Source organism: Fusarium graminearum, chromosome 1 (assembly GCF_000240135.3).
Source record: "Fusarium graminearum PH-1 chromosome 1, whole genome shotgun sequence".
Taxonomy (NCBI): Eukaryota; Fungi; Ascomycota; class Sordariomycetes; order Hypocreales; family Nectriaceae; genus Fusarium; species Fusarium graminearum.
Genome location: NC_026474.1, coordinates 10232217 through 10242986, shown reverse-complemented (window position 1 = coordinate 10242986; position 10770 = coordinate 10232217). Strand labels below are relative to the sequence as shown.

Genomic DNA, 10770 nt, shown 5'->3' with positions numbered 1-10770 from the left:
AAGATAGGCAGAAGCCCTTCTCGCCTTTCTTTTGTCAACTCTCCGATTGTCTTATGTATTTTGAGCGTGCATAGCATGACGCATTAGGGAGCAGCAGGCGTTGGATGTAAATCTCCATCCGTATTATGGTTGAACATGATAAGGAAATGGAGCTGCAAGATTTTGTGTTTGGCTTATTTGTTTTAGACAGGTTCAACACCCATGCTTCCTGTCAGGTGTTTCTTGGGTTATTTTTTTTTCACTCCGACCCCAATCATGCTTGCACGTCGTGCCTTGTGGTACAGGCCTGCTTGTTGAGAGGGCTCGGAGCAAGGTTAGGGATGGAGTTATTGCTTTCATTTTGTTTCTCAAAACCCCATAGAAGGAAAAGCGGCAACTATTCGTTGTAATTGTAACGGCTTATGACAACCCCCAAGAAGAAAAAGAGCAAGTCAGATCAGACCGACTTGAAGACGAAGATGTAGTTGGGAGCATATCAAACACTCCAATAGTCAGGGCGGGCAGAAGAGAGGTACATTTATGTTGAACGATAGTTTCAACACAGAATCCATTTATTGTCGTAAAGATTAATAACCTATACCATTAGGAATGCGCTTCGTTTTGTGATAAAGCTGAATGCTGTTACTTGATATCCCAATATCGGGTTGAGCTTATGGCTCTGGAGTCTTAGTCAGCATATTTGTTACCAGACGGAAAGTGGCGGGTGTGGAGCCTAGAGAGCTTTTGGTCCGCTTTTATGTTTTGTTCGTAGCTTTAGAGTTCCATGACTGCCTGGTGTCTTTTCGTTCGAGCTTCGTGCAGCAATTGTTAATCTTTCTTTTACACATTCCCGAATTGACACGACCAAGTCGTCCACTCCTTTTAATAAAACTATACAGAGCGCATACCGGCTCGCCGTCAACATGTCCGGGCGACGCGACTTTCTCAACCAGGCAGCGCCCGAGAACTACGTCGCTGGTCTTGGTCGTGGCGCGACAGGTTTTACGACAAGATCCGATCTTGGTCCCGCTAGAGACGGCCCCAGTGAGGATCAGATTAAGGAAGCGCTCGCGAAACGAGCTGCTCAACTTGGTCTTGCGCCAGACAAGAAGGGCAAAGACAAGGAGGAGGATGAAGGAAACAACGATGAAGAACGATACCAAGATCCCGATAACGAAGTCGGACTCTTTGCCGGCGGCGTCTACGACAAGGACGATGAGGAAGCCGACAAGATTTGGGAATGGGTAGATGAGAGAATGGACCGAAGAAAAAAGCAGCGAGAAGCGCGCGAGCAGGCCGAGCAGGACGAATACGAACGAAACAACCCCAAGATTCAGCAACAGTTTTCCGACTTGAAGCGAGCACTTGCCACCGTTACAGACGACGAATGGGCGAACCTTCCAGAAGTCGGAGATTTGACAGGAAAGAACCGGCGTAGCAAGAAGGCACTGCGGGAGAGAATGTATGCTGTCCCTGACAGCGCTCTTGCGGCAGCGCGCGATGCGGGTCAGATGGGAACAACTGTTATGGACGAGGACATGGCACCGAGTGCCGGCGGCGGCGATGCAGCAGATGGCACCATGACCAACTTTGCCAAGATCGGAGCAGCTCGCGACAAAGTGCTTAAGTCCAGACTGGAACAGGCTGGTAGCGATTCGGTTGCTCCAGGCACCTCGACCAGTATCGATCCACAAGGCTATCTGACGAGCCTCGATAAAAATAAAGCAGCTACAGGCAATCCAGAAGGCAACGTCGGAGATGTCAATCGTGTGCGCGAACTCTTGCAGTCAGTTGTCAAGACCAACCCTTCAAATGCTTTGGGTTGGATCGCAGCGGCACGACTGGAGGAGTTGGCAGGCAAGACTGTGACAGCACGGAAGACCATCGACAAGGGTTGTGCACAGTGCCCAAAAAGCGAAGATGCATGGCTGGAGAACATTCGACTCAACGAGGGCTCACCCAATGCCAAGATCATCGCGCGAAGAGCTATTGAAGCCAACAACAGCTCAGTCAGACTATGGGTAGAAGCCATGAGACTGGAGGTGATCCCAAGCAACAAGAAGCGAGTTATTCGACAGGCGCTTGACCATATTCCGGAGTCGGAAGCTCTGTGGAAGGAGGCTGTGAATCTGGAAGAGAGCGTCGATGACGCCAAGCTTCTCTTGGCCAAGGCGACAGAGCTTATTCCCCTTTCTATTGATTTATGGCTGGCATTGGCACGTCTCGAGACACCCGAGAACGCCCAAAAGGTCCTCAACAGGGCGCGAAAGGCTTGTCCTACTTCTCACGAGATTTGGATTGCAGCTGCACGTCTACAAGAACAGCTTGGGCAAGGAACCAAGGTCAACGTTATCAAGCGTGGTGTCCAGGTTCTGGCTAAGGAATCTGCCATGCCCAAGCGTGAAGAATGGATTGCCGAGGCTGAACGCTGTGAAGATGAAGGCGCTATCATCACTTGTCAGAACATTATCCGTGAAACTCTGGGCTGGAGTTTGGACGAGGACGACGATCGCAAAGACATATGGATGGAGGATGCAAGGTCTAGTATCAACCGAGGCAAATACGAGACAGCAAAGGCAATCTACGCCTACGCCCTCCGAGTGTTCGTCAACAGTAGGACGATGTGGATGGCAGCAGCAGACCTGGAGAGGAACCACGGTACCCGAGACTCTCTCTGGCAGGTATTGGAGAAGGCCGTCGATGCATGCCCCAAGAGTGAGGATCTGTGGATGATGCTGGCCAAGGAGAAGTGGAGGGCTGGAGAGTTGGACGGTGCTCGTCTCGTTCTCAAGCGCGCCTTTAACCAAAACCCCAATAACGAAGATATTTGGCTCTCTGCTGTTAAGCTTGAGTCTGAGAGCGGTAACGAGGAGCAGGCGCGCAAACTTCTGGAGATTGCTCGTGAACAAGCCCCCACAGATCGTGTGTGGATGAAGAGTATTGTATACGAGCGAGTGCTGGGCAATATCGAGGCAGCACTTGACCTTGTCCTCCAGGCACTCCAGTTGTTCCCTGCATCGCCAAAGCTCTGGATGCTCAAGGGCCAGATCTACGAGGATCTAGGCAAGATTGGCCCGGCGAGAGAGGCCTATGCAACTGGTGTCAAGGCTGTACCGAAATCAGTAGCCCTGTGGCTTTTGTATTCCAAGTTGGAGGAGGAAAGCGGCCTTACCGTCAAGGCTCGATCTGTGCTTGACCGTGCTCGACTGGCGGTACCAAATAATGCGCTGCTGTGGCGTGAGTCAGTGCGACTTGAACGACGAGCTGGTAACATGGCGCAGGCCAAGGCGATGATGGCCAGAGCGCACCGAGAAGTTCCCAAGAGTGATGTCCTCTGGGCAGAACAGGTCTGGCATCTGGAAGCACGCACACAGCGCAAGGCTCGTATTCTTGAGGCTATCAAGACTGTGGATGGTAGTCCTATCATCTTTGTTGTCGCGGCGCGCATCTTCTGGGGCGATCGCAAGCTAGAACAGGCGCAGAAGTGGTTCGAAAAGGCCATTGTGCGCGATAGCGACTACGGAGACGCATGGGCTTGGTACTACAAGTTCCTATGCCAGCACGGCACAGAGGAGAAGCAAGCTGATGTTGTGACCAAGTGTGTTCTCAATGAGCCTCGACATGGCGACATATGGCCAGCTGTCGCCAAGAAGCCTGCGAATGCTGGGAAGAGCTGTGAAGAGATTCTGAAGCTGGTTGCTGAAGAGCTGGAACAATAGACCTGCCAATATTAGCAGCCATCAACTGGTGGTAACCAGAACATGTATTAAACGGTCCGGAGTTTAGGTGCTTGGCTATATGAAACTAATGAGCTTTAGACAATATTTAAAAACTGGTGGTTGAGGCTCAGATACAAACATCATCATCCGTCATTATATCCAAAGTTTTTCAAGAACATTACTGCAGAAACACTCGTCTTGATTGTTCGTTGACCGTGATTTCATTGCTCTTATACTATTGAATTACATTGTATGCAGAGAGACCCAGAGCTATCGCACGGCCAGTCTCATGCTGCTGAGCCATGCATTACTATTCGCCCGCTCAAACCCAAAACGTAACCGTAGGCTCCGACCTTGATTAGATAAATAATACAGTTGCTATGCTTTCATGTAGTTCTTTGTCGACAAATCGTTTATTTGCCGCCGCCGAACCAGCTTGAGATGCCACCCTTGGCCTTGGCAGCTTCGGCCTCGACGCGGTTGTCAAACTTGTCGACGACTCGCATGGCCTCAGCCTTTGCGTCCTTGGCAACAGCCTCGACGTTGCTCTTGAGGACACCAGCCTGGCGATCGGCCGCGGCGGTCTATGATACGGGTTAGCGATTGAATTGGAGTAAATAAAGCTTGGTAGGGTGACTTACAATTTGGTCAATCTTTTGACCAGTGGCAGCACCAGCTCCCCTCAGCTCACCCTCGACGTTGGCGGTGCGTCCGGGGAGGTGGCTCTTGACATCGGCAGCAGCGCTGTGGGCATCACCTAATGGGAATGTCAGCAAAGTAATAAAGTATTGAGTGGCTGTTTGCGCTTACTCTCAAACTTCTTCTCAGCAGCTCGGGGGTTGCCTCCAGCGGCGTAAAGGTAGTAGCCGATGCCAGCAGCGACACCACCACCGAGGATAAGAGGCATGCGAGACTTGGACATTTTGATTGTATTGTTGTTGTGTAGGAGGGTTGTTTGGTTTGGTAGAGGAAGGTGTGGTAAAGAGTTGAGTATGAGGTGACAGCTGAAGAGATGATGGTTGGGGGTATTTATTATGACAAGCTCTTTCTGGCCTCGGAGCTACCTCATAGGAACTTTCCTTCCTCAGAGCATAATTGGCCTTGTTTTATCCCGGTTGTCGTCCCGTCACGCCCCTCTTCTCTCGTCAAAATTCCATGTGCTCATGCGAACGACAAAAGGTTGGTTGCAAGTACATGACGTAACAAGGCGGGGAGACCAGCAGCTTGGGATCATGATGGCACTGAATGCGGATACATTTTGGTACTTGATTCTGTAGGTAGACTACTACCACAATCCAGAAAGGTCTATGAGATGGAACTTGGATTGACGAATGGCTGCTGTTTATCTTATGTGCAGGTTTGTTATTATGATTTTATGTGCTATAGCCAACATCGAGGTAATATATAGTATGGCGATCACTTGGTACAATGGTCTAAGAAATGGATAATCCTAGTGAGTGAACGAACCCTAGTGCAGTCCCCAGACAAAATCTCAGATTCTCTCAATGTCGTAATATGATTCAAATTGTCATAAAAAGAACCAGATCTAGATTCATCGTCAATCAAGTGTACTGGCACTAATGTACCTCGACTAACACTGAATGAGCCGCGCTGCAGGGAGACGCTGCAGCTCACGATTTGCTCCAGGGAACGCCCCCACTTGGAGAACGCCAGTACCCGCTGTAAAGCGGCATTACATCATTGAACTTGGCCTCCATGGTTCAAGCTTGTCACCTTTACTTTTATCCATGAAGATCATGAAACTTTTCGTTCGATTGAGTGCGAACTAGAAGAGACCTTCACTAGCAGCCGTTCACCCTTAATCTCGACATCGATATTTACTACTCATTGTCATAGCACAATCAAATTACCAAGCGGCCTCCAATGTAAAATACTCATCATTGTGATCAACATCAACAAAGCGTCAATATTTGTTCCGGAATAAGCCTGCTTCAGCTGAACGCCCCGCCACAATAGGCATCGCCCAAAATCAAGTTGGAGCCCCTAACAGTAGCGCCTACCCCAAGTTCAAGTTCACGACGCCAGTCGTCCAAAACATCGCTCACTCCTGGCCTACTTTTTGACCCTTCTTTTTTCAATCCCCTATCCATTGATTGAACGTCCTACCTGTGGCCGAGGTGACACTGTTGATGTCGTAGTGTCGTGTCTTGTCTCTATACCGAGTCTCGTGCTCACTCTCCCTTGTTTCAAACATCATACGTATCGTCTTGTCGCGCCATCATTGACCACCTACATAAAGATAACATCCCTCCGTTACAGGGCAATCAGCCCTCGGCTATCAAAAGCCATACACAGCTAAAATGCTGAGAGTCAAGAGCTCGCGCCGTCCCGCGGTACTCAAACCTATCGACTACGACCATGAGATTGCCCTGGTCGATCACGATGCCGCTGCGACTCCAACAGGGCCAGTTACACCGGAGCCCAATGGTATAACGAGACACTCAACAAACTCAAGATTGCTGGGTGTAGAAGAAGAAGAGGGGGAAGAGAGCCAAACGCAAAATCACAATGGGCAAAACGGAGAGCACCAGGACAACTCAGATAAGAAGCCCGACGATGCTCCAGCCAACGGGCATGACGACTCACACACTGAGGACGGCAACGAGATCCACCCATCACCAAACCAGGCCAAAGGAGAACAAGGTTTACCGCCACAAGCGAGACCATCAATTGAGATTCAAGGTCAGTAGGACCGACCCGCCATATTACAAGCTCCTCTGACATAGTGATAGAACCTACACCTGATGCTTTCCACGGAGACCATCCCCAGGTGAAACCGAGAAAGCCTCGTGTCAAGCGCGAGACTGCTATCGATATCCTGTACGAGAACGAACGAGGAGGCTTTCTTTGCGGCGTTCCTTTGTTCTCTTCCCAAGCTTTGAGTGGCCTTGATCCGCCTCCCTGGAGTAAGCTGTCCAACCCACAACCCATCATATGAGCTGGTAGCTAATCTTCTTGTCCTTAGCCAATGGTTATCACAAAGCATCACCAAGCAATATACACAACGCGCAAGTGCCAGACCCTACCTGGGAATGGGCGTGGCCAGAGTGGCGCATCAACCACCAGGATGGTGTTGATGAACACGGCTGGGAATACTCCTTTTACTTCTCAAAAAAGTTCTCGTGGCACAGCGGAAAGTGGTGGAATTCATTCGTTAGGAGGCGTGCCTGGACCCGAAAGAGGATACGAAAGAGAGATGAGGACGTTTCGGCTGATCCACACATGCTCAACACTGGCTACTTTACGATTCAGTCTGCGTCACACAAATCGCGGTTATCACATGCGAGTGTAACTAGCAGCCGACTCAGCCAGTCTAGTATGAGCCAAATGACCACCGGCGACGGAGACGAGAAACCTCCTGAGATTGATAATGTGGAGGATCTTATACACGCCCTCCGACAAGCAAGGATAGATCGCGAGAAGCTTGATGCTGTTGACAGCTACATGGAACATGCCGAGGACCTCCAGAATCTCCAGCACGAAATGCATGAGATAATGTCTCTCTTCGTCTTCCAGCAATCGCGTCGGATATTGCTCAGCAGATTGATGGAAATCCATGACGAAACCACGGCGCAAGTAAAGAAGACCAACACCACTGAACTTCGAGAACGAAACCAAGCGTTGAAAGATGCCATATACCACGCCGATGAAGAGGTTAGGAAGTTAGCCTACTGGAGCGATGTCAAACAAATGACTGAGAACGGCGAGGCAAAAGAGGCCGTCAAGGGGGACAAGGGATGGGATGAAAGCTGGGAGGGCGTGGATCAGAGTGGCGGCGCCCACCCGTTGCGAGACAAGGCTACGGTTGCCGGTAAGAAACCGGTGAATACGTGAACAAGGAGTTTTGCCAAGATTGGGTTTGTATTAATGGGCGATATAAAATCATGGGAGGAAATATAGGCGTCGGAAGCGAAAGACAAGGAGTTATTTGGCATGGGTTTGTCGGGCAATTCTGTCGATAATCACAAGTGGTTTATTGGCACTTATAGTAGGTACCGTACGTCGATAATATATATATACGACTCTTGAGAAAGTTGGTAGTATAGAAATACTGCTTGACAGTCTTTGGGGATACACGTGACCCTAGTTCGACATCGCGGGTCTCTTTATCGCGATAACACCCGCCCGCGCCAATCTTTTTTCCGCCATGCCACCTTGGGAATTAAATGTTTGACCCCAAGGACCCAGCACAAACGACATACTGCGGGCCTTGTTAACCTCATAGCGCCTTTCGACGATGCGTGACTTATGATCAATGTCCCTGGGGATCAAATCAGTATGGAGGGCTCGGTCGCGATGCTCGGCCTCTACAGGACCTTTCCTGATTTCCAGGGCCCTAATGCCCTGCCGGGTCCTAAATCCATATACAGCAATTCGATTTGAATCGACTATAGCGCAAACGGGAGGCACAAGCTTGACTGAGCCCTCGGAGACAGCTCTTGTCCCGTTATCCAATCGACCTCATATGAGCATAGAAGTGAGAAAGAAGCAACCCGAGCAAGTCGTCGCCAGCCTCGACAATCCCCCCGATTCCCGAAACCGAGTCTTTAAAGATGCCTTTAAAATCGATGCGCCAAAGCTGGCAGAAGATAAGGATGCCATGAAAGCCTTCAAACCTCTCATCGCAAAACCTCTTCAGTACCCGAACGAATTGGCGACAAAGGCGAGTTTGGAGGAGCATTTGCGAGACAAACGACGCCAAGCCGGTCTTAGTATTGTTTGGAGTCACTTTAACAAGAAGATTCGGGACTGGACAGAGTGCTTCAACCTCATGAAGCGTATAACCCCTCGATGGGATGAGAGGGCTAACATGTCGGCCGTGAGAATCGTCCTGCCGAAATCGTGGGATATCGAGGTCAACAACCAAAATCTGGAATATGTCGACTCTGCGACAGGTGTACTTCGAAAGCTACGAGCAGCAGTGGATAGAAACCCCTCTGCGATCGTGCTGCGTGGACAGAGCAAGATCCTAGTCAAGGTGGCTGATGAAATTGTTCGGTACTGCAAAGAAGCTGAAATCTACGAATTGGGAGAAGTTGCGACATCAGATTACAGGACGAGGCAGTTGTGGCCAACCATTGAGAATGCACCTAACGGAGGTGCTTCGCTTCCTGAAGATCACTCCGATGAAATTTGGGTGCACAAGGAGTATCAGCAGCACTTTATTACGGTGCCATATGAAAAGATTCCAAGGCCTGCGGAATGGACAAACGACAATTTCGAGCAATACATCGCCACGTTATGCTACGGGAAAATACCTTCACATCTGGCAATTCCATTTTACGGCGAGCGGCGGACAAATGGAAGATTCATCGATACCGATGGTATCAGGATCAAACTCATTGTCGATGCTTTCCAAGACCCCACAGCCAGGCCGTTTATCACAGCCCCTGTCTTGAAGATGGCTATATCCATGATGGCCTTCCGAGGCGGTCATCGTGCCTCGGCTAGTCACCTTGTGCAGTTGGGTGAGGAATGGGGTACGCCCATGGACACCGATATCTACAACATCATGCTTGAAGGTTACGTTCACAAGCGCGACATCGGCTTCTTCTATGGGTTCCTTCGAAGAATGGAGGCTCGCTATCATCACCCCAATATCCGGACATGGTTACTATTCCTTCAACTTGTCAAAGGAGAGGATGAACGGAGACAGGTCATTGTGGCCATGTACCAGCTGGGAATGTTCAATCATGTGGCTACGCGTCGTGGCATTGCCGATGTCATGGCTCCTATGGACGCATACGCTGCCCTGAAGGCCGGGACTCCTTTAAAGACCTTTTTGACCGAGCAGAACGAGCGCTATCTCAAGGACTGGCTAGCCATCGATGGTCTCAACGGTATCATCACGGAGTTTCTCCGCTTTCACCGTCCAGAAGATCCTCGAATTGAAGATTGCAAGACTTTGATAGATACGCACGTCAGCTCGGGTCAACGACTTGAGTTGAAAACCATCAACATCTTTATCAGACATGCTGCTCTGACTCGCGATTGGGATACCGCTTTCTGGGCGCTGAGTCTATTCAAGGAGACGGGCTGCGAGCCTGATCAGGAAACCTACGCTGGTCTCATGTCTCTCTCCATTCAAACACGCTCACCACATGCCCTCGGAACCGTCTACTTCTACGGAGTCCTCCACCGCAAGCTCAAGAAGGCCTCGCGGCAGATGCTTAGTAAAATACTGCTTCGCACACACCCCGATCGATTTTGGAAAAAGGTTCAGCATCAGCCGGGCATCTTTCCCAGGCAGGCTATCCCCGAGCTTCATTACAGGAAGATTTTCAATTTGCGGACCATCATGTCCCGCATCGAGCGCGTCATTTTAGACAAATGGGCAGGCTACGTGCCAGCCAAACCTCTTGAGCGTTCCCTCGAACTCGCGTATCGCTCCAACGATCAGCCTATGCACAACCAGATTGCCAGCGGCCAGTCGATTCAGGTGCAGGACCTCATTGTCAAGCTCCGCAGGGTGGATGGGCAGCCAGGTAATATCAATGTGCGCCTCAAGGGTCGTTTTGACCCTGAGCGCATGGTTGAGAACTGGAGGGCGTCTGGGGCAGAGCCAGACGAAGTAAATCAAAACAATGACTCAGATGAGCCTGACAGTTGGCCTGATCTCGAGACACTACCGGAAGGCCAAGAAGCGGACCATGAGCGTGAAGGCGATGTACAAGAAGGCCTTTCAGGTGTTCAAGATACAAATTCTTCCACGAAGACGAATTTGAAAGAGCTCGATTCGAAAGTCATGGAAGATGGAGAGAACAACAAGACATAATCTTCGCCAATTACCTTTATCGCAGAGTACAAGGATGGACATCCCACTCTCGCATATATACGATGCCTGTATGAATTATATGTACGGAGTACATCACTTCTACCTCTAGGATATAACTCGTCACATTGGCGTCATCAAAACACACAGCAGCGGGCATATCATGTACAATAGCAAATAAGCATTATAGAGGAGGCCGTGGCGCATGAGCACCTGACAAAATGAAAGCAAATCATTCCACAGAAACACGAGGAGTTAATAATTGAGACTTGGAGCACG

At 50.0% G+C, this 10770-nt stretch overlaps 4 protein-coding genes across 4 annotated transcripts; 3 read left to right on the top strand and 1 right to left on the bottom strand.

Annotated features, from left to right (window-relative positions):
- Positions 1-902: 902 nt before the first annotated feature.
- Positions 903-3698, top strand: FGSG_10242 (uncharacterized protein; the record flags this gene model as incomplete). Its single annotated transcript, XM_011320890.1, has 1 exon — positions 903-3698. One exon carries the CDS (start codon positions 903-905, stop codon positions 3696-3698), a length of 2796 nt encoding a protein of 931 aa, XP_011319192.1.
- FGSG_10241 (uncharacterized protein) lies at positions 3048-4747 on the bottom strand. Its single transcript, XM_011320889.1, has 3 exons — positions 4509-4747; positions 4340-4455; positions 3048-4282 (listed from the first exon to the last, which is right to left on the bottom strand). The coding sequence occupies exons 1-3, from the start codon at positions 4618-4620 to the stop codon at positions 4112-4114; spliced, it is 399 nt and encodes a 132-aa protein (XP_011319191.1). The 5' UTR covers positions 4621-4747; the 3' UTR covers positions 3048-4111.
- Positions 4748-6019: 1272 nt separating this feature from the next.
- Positions 6020-7553, top strand: FGSG_13723 (uncharacterized protein; the record flags this gene model as incomplete). Its single annotated transcript, XM_011320888.1, has 3 exons — positions 6020-6401; positions 6446-6625; positions 6685-7553. 3 exons carry the CDS (start codon positions 6020-6022, stop codon positions 7551-7553), a joined length of 1431 nt encoding a protein of 476 aa, XP_011319190.1.
- A 976-nt stretch (positions 7554-8529) lies between these two features.
- On the top strand, positions 8530-10494 carry FGSG_13722 (uncharacterized protein; the record flags this gene model as incomplete). Its single annotated transcript, XM_011320887.1, has 1 exon — positions 8530-10494. The coding sequence occupies one exon, from the start codon at positions 8530-8532 to the stop codon at positions 10492-10494; it is 1965 nt and encodes a 654-aa protein (XP_011319189.1).
- Between the last annotated feature and the right edge of the window lie 276 nt (positions 10495-10770).